Genomic DNA, 7,872 nt, shown 5'->3' on the forward strand with positions numbered 1-7,872 from the left:
ATCTGGGGAGGGGCATAAGTACTGTAATCCTTGGACTCGCACTCGAACTCTGGATTAGTCCCATAGGCGGCTCAAAGAGTCGAACCCATGGGGATACCGGGGGTTGTGATTCGCCTCAAAGAGGTAATTAGGATCAGTTACCAAAAAAAGAAGAAGTCTTACACTCAATCTTGGTCATTGATCCACTTGTATCCAATGACTCACATTACTAAAAAATTAGAGCCTTTAGATATAAGTGAGATCAATGGATAAGATTGAGAGTGAGATCAGGATCATTTTACACCAGTGTAAGTTACACTCTCAATCTTGTCCATTGATCTCACTTATATCTAAGGGCTCTAATTTTTTAGTAATGTGAGCCATTGGATACAAGTGGATCAATGATCAAGATTGAGTGTAAGACTTCTAACTCTCTTACACCGGTGTTATAATATCTTGCCCTATATATATATATATATATATATATATATATATATATATATATAGGATAAGCTTTGACATCGGTATCAAATTTGACACCAAATCTTAATCTTTGATTTTCACCAATCAACGGTTATGATTTATTGAAAATCAAACTTATTAATTAATATTAATTTCCAATAAATGATAACCATTGATTGACAGAAATTAACGGATAAGATTTGAGGTAAAATTTTAAAATTTGATACCGGTATCAAATTACTCCCCTATATATATATATATATATATATATATATATATATATATATATATATATATATATATATGCCATAATGTTTGGTTATTGGCTGATTTTGGTTCAAATTTCAAAGGTTTTATGCATTGCATGAATGATTGGAAGTTAGTAAAACAAGGTTAGGCAAGTGTGGGGATGTTAATGAGATTGTAAGCACAGCCGTCCATGGCTTTTTGTATTAGTTTTAATCAATTGGGCAGATATGTTTATATATATTTAAGGTATACGAATAGAATGTTTAGTGATTCTCTTGCCGTTTGAATAAAGTACGAGGGTTTGTGTTTATGTACTGCATGGAATATCCAGCATGATTTTGTTTTCGAAAGTCAAAAGGCTTATTGAGTTTATTTTGTGTACATTCAGATCAACAACTCATTAATGAGAAGACACTCTGTGAAGCCGTACTGAAGTGATTAATTTATGACGAAAAGTTTATTTCAGTAAGTAACGTATCTGAGTTGGGCTGTATGTAAATCTTTATGGGAGAATTTTGGGTTTGACTTGTATCTTTGCACAGTCTTCCCTTTTCGTTTAGAGGAAGAGAAAGGTGGGACTAATTTTGGTCTTATTTAAATGTAATGTTGTCCCTACTGATTTTGATCTTATTTAAATGTTATGTTGTCCCTTCTCATGCTCAAGGGGATTCAGTCTTGTACGTACCTTAGCGAATACAAGAAAACATTTTTTTTAAGAAAAAAAAAGAAGGAAAAATTCATTCACTAGCTGGATTACAGCGTGCCTTGTCTACCGTTGTTAGCTGACCGTGGAGTTGTGTTCATACCACAATTTCAAATGAAGTGAGAAATACAATTTTATTAAATGAATTATACAAGTTTAAGTTTAAAAAGAGCTTTGTTAAATTTTTTGTGGAATTTTTTTTATATTTTTCATTTTTCATTTTTAATTTCTTTTTAGTTTATTTATAGTATTATGTTTTATTTTTATTTTCTATCTCTCATATGCCGCCCCATTCCGTGGCGGACTCAGAAAATTTTCTTTATGTCTGCACACTCAGGGTGGGGGTTCGGGAGTACCACCCTCGATTTTTTTTTTAAAGATCATAATCATGATCTAATTTTTGCTTTCACTTCAAAAGTAAAGCTTTGGTGAATCAACCAAAGTTTTAAAAAATAATCGATAATAATAATTAAAAAATAAATAAAAACTACAAAAAGATATTTGTAAGATATAGTATAATTATAGGGGTTAACTGAACAAAAATCCACCTTTGTTGATATCTATTTGATCCAAAGTTGACCAGTTTTGTTTCATAAAAAAAACATGAAAAATCTCGTGTGATTTTTCCTCCACTCTTTACCTTTTTTCTTTTAATCTTTTATTTATTTATTTTTTTTATTTAACTTGAATCACCCATCTTATGTAAATTTTTTTTTTCCTCAACTTTATGTCTGCAAGTGCAGACAATGGAACCAACCTAGGTCCTCCGTTGCCCCCATCCAATTAATTTAGGATAACAGTGTCGTTGATCTTGATATTGATTATTCCTAATTTAAGCTATAGATGTAACCATTTTCTTGGCACTGATAATTGTGTAGGGCGGAAGGTGGAAGTAGTAGTTTAGTTGTTATCTAACAGAAAAGAAAAAAATATATTGAGACTGTAGTTTCACTATATTTACTAACAAAGTATATATAGGGCTTAATTTGCAGGCCTTGTCAACCAGAGCTCTAAAATATTAATGTGAATTCTCTCTAGAATTATGTTTACTAGAATAATGCATTAAAGTATAGCTGGTTACATTCCTACAGGCTACACGGGACTTATCTGGCAAATTGAAGCTTCGAACAACTTGCCGGAATAAAGATCTATTTTCGAATCTGTCATCATTTGTTATTTGAGAAAGCTGGCCATTTAGGTAAGAGAATTGTTGCCATGTCATTCTTTAATAAGGAGGAAATTTCTAATATTGATTCCATATCAATTGGATTTTCTTGCACACATATATAGTAGGACCACTTGCATGCATCTCAGAAGTCTGCAAGATAAAGTTGAATATAATCATGGAGTAATGGATCTGTTATTCTGTATCTCTTTCCATAACCCAGATGCAGAAATCAATTAGCGTGTTCTTGCAATCATTGTATGTGATTGTGCTGAAACAATTGCTCTTATGTTATATTTTAGATTGTTAATTTGAATCTGAATTTGACACATTTTATTAAATCGAATCAAATTTAGTCTAAACCGTGACACATGCCCATGAACTCCATGGCAGAAAAGTCTTGTACATATTACCATATAATAATACTCACTGACATTTATACAACGGCTACATTCCCAAAAAGAACGATGGTTTTTCCTCAGTCGTCAGAGAATATGTGACAATGATTTTCCAATCACAAAGCACTATCTTCCGTGTTAGACAAGGAGATCTAAGATAATACAATATATCCTATTTCATGTGTAGGTTGGGGACATTAAGGTGAACAATATTTTTAGTAATGACCCTTCAACTAATAGGCATATGGAGATCAAGGCCTAAACCAGATATCACATTTTTGGGAATGAATCCTCTCATGTGATTTAACATGATCAAGCAGTATGAGAGAATTTCAACCATTTATATATATAGACAAATCAAGGGTTATCATTTTATCATTCTCTATCCACATTCTCTAATAATAACAGTTAACCGGTTAACTCAGTCTCTAGTACCTTGATTCATATTTAAGTACTAGAATGTCCTATCTTGGTGCCAGTTGGGAAATTGTAACATCATTGATTGAAGAAAATTTGTTCCCGCAGTGAGATGTATCTTCCTCATCTTTTTCATTTTTCTTTATTGAAAAACCAGGCATTTTAGGAGTACCAATAGCTGCAGCTTCATTCTTGAGCAGTGAATCAACTTCTAACATGGAAGGTCTATCTGCAGAGTTCTCTTGAACGCACAAAAGAGCCACCTGCATGCATCTCATGATTTTACAAGGTGATGTTGTATCATCCAATGAAGGGTCACAAAACTCCACACCTCTTCCTGTTTTCCACAGCTCATATGCCTGAAATAATAAGCTGTTTTTATGAATTGTGTGCATCCCACATGAGCATCAAGCAAACTGAGAATAAACCATAAAAAGAATAGAATAGTCACACAAAAATCTATTTAATAACTTACGTATTCTAAAAGGTTCATATTTTCATGCGTGCCATAATAACATGAAGTCTTCTTTCCGCTTATGATTTGCAAGAGAAGAACTCCAAAACTATAAACATCGTACTTGGTTGAGTATATGCCTTTTCTCACATACTCAGGAGGTACATACCCACTACAAAGCGAATATGAAATGATTAGAGACAAGAAGGAACAACCATAACACATCATCAATGATAATTTACTTACTATGTTCCAACGATCCTGCTTGTGTTTGCTTCAAGGTCATATTTCCTGAAAATTCTAGCCATACCAAAATCTGATATCTTGGGGTTCATCTCATGATCTAACAATACATTACTAGCTTTAAGATCTCGGTGGATTATAGTAAAATTTGAATACTCTTGGAGATAAAGAAGGCCTTGAGTAACCCCTTCTATGATATTGACACGCTTGCTCCAGTCTAAAAGAATTGATTTCCTTGGATCTGCATCGAGTTCAATTTTTGAAATATTAATCACTAAAATGTATAGCTGAACAAAACAGTGCATTATGAAATGATTGCTAGTTTGATGTTTAATTAAGTATCAGGTTAAGACGCTTAGAAGATTCAGACATACCCATTTAACAAGCAAAAAAAAATTTAGTATGCTAATTAATAAGGGCAAGTATTGTAACAGACCAAAAAGGAAACGATCTAAGCTTTTGTTTGGCAGGTATTCATAGATCAGAATCTTCTCATCCCTTTTATTACAGTATCCCAGAAGTCTAACTAAATTCACATGCTGTAGTCTTGCTGTAAGTGTGATCTCATTTTTGAACTCTTCAAGGCCTTGATTTGAGGTTTCTGAGAGTCTTTTTACAGCTATTTCCTGTCCCTTCCGTAATTTTCCCTGAAAAAAAATCAAATCATAACTTAGTCATCCAAGAATTACTTGTCTGCACTCTCACTTTGTAGCGTGGCTTTTTACAACCTTTCCTTTATGACGTTAAAGTTGTTTACAAAGAAGAGGAGATTTCAAACTTTGATTAGTTTTCACAGTGGAAGAGGAAATTCCTAGTATTGTATCCTTTGATCAATTAATCAATAGAAAACAAGGCATAACTAACTACTCTGTATCTATTGCAAATTCAGGTACAAAAGTATAGGTCTTTGGTTGACATTATTAGGTACTAAATAAATAGATGCTTTTTCATGCGAAACTTATTCATCTGGATCAATGGTAACTGACAAGAAGTTGCATAAGCTGTAGTTCTGATTCATACATCGATATTAAATTTTATTAGTTTTTCATGTTAAAAAATTGCTGGATGTGATGCAGTGTCCCGGATATGATGCAGCTAGAGGAGTTTTGGCTAAACAGAGATTAAAATATCTCAACAATTTAATGCCTACAATATCAAATAAAAAAAATACATCATCACTATCCTTGCCACAGAAATTGCAAACGGTTTCAACCTTCAATTCAGAGTTTCTCTTTGCCTGAAGCACTGACAGATGAATTTCCAAATGTTACCTTGTAAACTGTGCCAAATCCACCCTCTCCAAGCTTATTATCTTTTGAGAAGTTATTTGTTGCCACTTTAATTGTGAAATAACTAAATACTATCAGATCAGAAGCATTTCCATCGAGATCCTCGTCAGCTGCTGATAAATATCTCCTTAGTTTATGTACTATTCTGGTAACAGTGGCTACTATTCCTGCCAAGACGGTGGGAGGTGAATAAAAGGGAAAATGTACATATGGTCAATCTCTTGATGTATAACTCAATTTTATCACTCTCAGAAAAAAGGAATTACATCCTTACCTCGGTGGTAGTAGCAAAATACTATTCCCAATAGAAGCGCGACAGTCACAGTTGTAAGCAGAACAATTATCAGCAACCTCCTCTTATGATGTTCTTCACCTATTTCTTGAGCTGAAAGATGGTGTTGCAAAAGAAAGTGATGCATATGTTATTCCAGAAACTAAGAAGAATATTGTATGCATAACAACACAAATATATAAATATAATCGTGGTGCCTACCTCAGCCAATGGTTCTTTATTTCAAAAGCATGGAAATTAATATCCAAACATCTAAAATTAGACTAGGGGTAGCCAAGGATCTTCAGCATTTCAGAAGTAGTTGGTATGCCATAATTTCAAGTTAGATATTTTCAATTAGAAAACAAGCTACACGTGGACTCAATCCAATTGCAAAGAATGTTTTGCCTAACCTCAGGGTGGTAAGTTTTGGTTTATATTCTATAACTCACCTGCCCTTGAAAGGACCCAATTTTCATCATTGCCCACTTGGAACACGTTGTAACCAAGTAGCCCATTTTTCTTTGCATAAGAAACTTTGGCCCTGATTACCTCCACATCATCAAAATTAACCCAAGTGGTGGATGCAACTGTGAAGTGATTCACCACAAAAGTAGCATTATAATGTGAAACAACACCATCTCCAAAGCTTCTAATGTAACTCTTTATGAACTTATAAGCCATGGAACCGTCCATTGTAATGGCAGGTCCTGATGCTGGTGTTCCAACGCCATTGTTTCCTCGGTTCACAAGTTTCCATGCATATCCATGATAAGGCAAGCCAATTACCAGCTTCATAGACGAAAATCCCCTCCTCCTCCACTCTTTGATACCAGAATCAGTATTATCCCAACCAGAGGGACCATATAAAGCTGCATGAAAACCCGTGACATTGTCCTTTCTAGGAAGATAGTAATCATATGCCACAAAGTTGACCCAATCCAAGTTCATCTGCATTGAATCAAAAGGGTAACTCAAGGGGTCCGAAGCTTTAAGGTAGTAACCTGCCATCACCAAGATTAACTCTGACTTGCTAGAGTTTCTTGCCTCAGAAGTTATTGCAGCTCGCCACTCCTTCAAAAGGGTTCCAAAATTGGCAAGGTCCGAACTTGGCCATGCCCCAGTAAGGTCTATACCTTGAAACCCATATAACCTGGCTGTTCTAATCGAAGAATCAATGAAATTTTCCCTATAAGAAGATTGGTTTAGCATTGAGGAAAAAACTGAGGAATTCTCTCTGCCACCCCAGATGGATAGAAGCGTTGAAACAGATGGGTTTTGGAGCTTCACTGTGTTGGTAAAGCTTGAGAACTTGTGCTCCTCCGAAGAGTTGATAAAGATCTTATAGTTGGTGGTGTTTATAAAAGCAAAAGCGCATAAAAGGTGAGTGAAAAGGGTGGCTTTTATGTCTGAAGCAGATATTTCACTGCCAGAATAGTAATAACCAGCCTTCACCCACGATGTAGTGTCTGCAAAAGATTGAGATTTGAGAGGGAGCAAGACAAGGAGGACAAGGAAGAAAGCAAAGAGATATGAAGTCATTGTAATAATGAGTTGTGTGTTGGCAACACAAACGCCACTACTCTCTTCTCTTCCTTTATTGTTGGAAAGCTATACACAAGAAGATTGTGGTATAAAAACAAGAACAATGATGGTTCTAGAGCATGTCTATTGTCAGCAACAATAACAGAGGAATACGTGCAAAAAACGTCCACGTAACGTAACCTTTCAAATTTAACATAAGCGTAAAAATTGCACCCGTTTTTGTTTACCAGATGACACGTTAATTTCCATTGTTAATTTGTAGAAACATGTCTCCATCTCAATTTTAAGTCTTTGACTAGGAGAGGAACCCTTTGAGTATATTTTCTAATTCTCTATGGAAAACAGAGTTAATTTTCGGGCAATTTGGTTTTTTACTTGGATTGGAAGGCAGGAACTGATGGCATGGAAAAATGTAAAGGCCTCGGAAGTCATAATTGAATTGGCCCTTTCTTCAATTGTGGGCCAACTCTTTAAACTCCAAAATGAAAAGGAAAAGCTAAGAGTAATTAAAAATATTGTTTTTCGGCTTTATTAATTTTTTTTTTTTAGTATTCTAATCATAATTATCTTTTTATACGAGTAAGCCTAGATATTCCTCTAAGTTTTAATTCATTGGCTATAAAATTAATTCGAGTCAGAGCTTAGTCATATTTAAAACTCATCATCATTTTCACTGACAGAACCAAAAAGAAAATTA

The 7,872-nt window shown here is 34.4% G+C and overlaps 1 protein-coding gene across 1 annotated transcript; it reads right to left on the bottom strand.

Annotated features, from left to right (window-relative positions):
* Nucleotides 1–2,904: 2,904 nt before the first annotated feature.
* On the bottom strand, nucleotides 2,905–7,217 carry LOC133317914 (cysteine-rich receptor-like protein kinase 7). Its single transcript, XM_061519816.1, has 7 exons — nucleotides 6,083–7,217; nucleotides 5,634–5,744; nucleotides 5,342–5,526; nucleotides 4,507–4,717; nucleotides 4,074–4,311; nucleotides 3,849–3,999; nucleotides 2,905–3,732 (listed from the first exon to the last, which is right to left on the bottom strand). Exons 1-7 carry the CDS (start codon nucleotides 7,170–7,172, stop codon nucleotides 3,421–3,423), a joined length of 2,298 nt encoding a protein of 765 aa, XP_061375800.1. The 5' UTR covers nucleotides 7,173–7,217; the 3' UTR covers nucleotides 2,905–3,420.
* Between the last annotated feature and the right edge of the window lie 655 nt (nucleotides 7,218–7,872).

The sequence above is a fragment of the Gastrolobium bilobum genome, unplaced genomic scaffold, assembly GCF_033153095.1.
Source record: "Gastrolobium bilobum isolate Gb01-03AN ecotype WA unplaced genomic scaffold, APGP_CSIRO_Gbil_v1 utg3966, whole genome shotgun sequence".
Taxonomy (NCBI): Eukaryota; Viridiplantae; Streptophyta; class Magnoliopsida; order Fabales; family Fabaceae; genus Gastrolobium; species Gastrolobium bilobum.

Coding starts and splice junctions, on each gene's coding strand:
- LOC133317914 (XM_061519816.1), bottom strand. CDS start 7,172: ATGACTTCATATCTCTTTGCTTTCTTCCTTGTCCTCCTTGTCTTGCTC. Junction 4,312..4,506: donor CTTAGATCGTTTCCTTTTTG/GTCTGTTACAAT, acceptor AACTCGATGCAG/ATCCAAGGAAATCAATTCTT. Junction 4,000..4,073: donor AGCAGGATCGTTGGAACATA/GTAAGTAAATTA, acceptor TTCGCTTTGTAG/TGGGTATGTACCTCCTGAGT.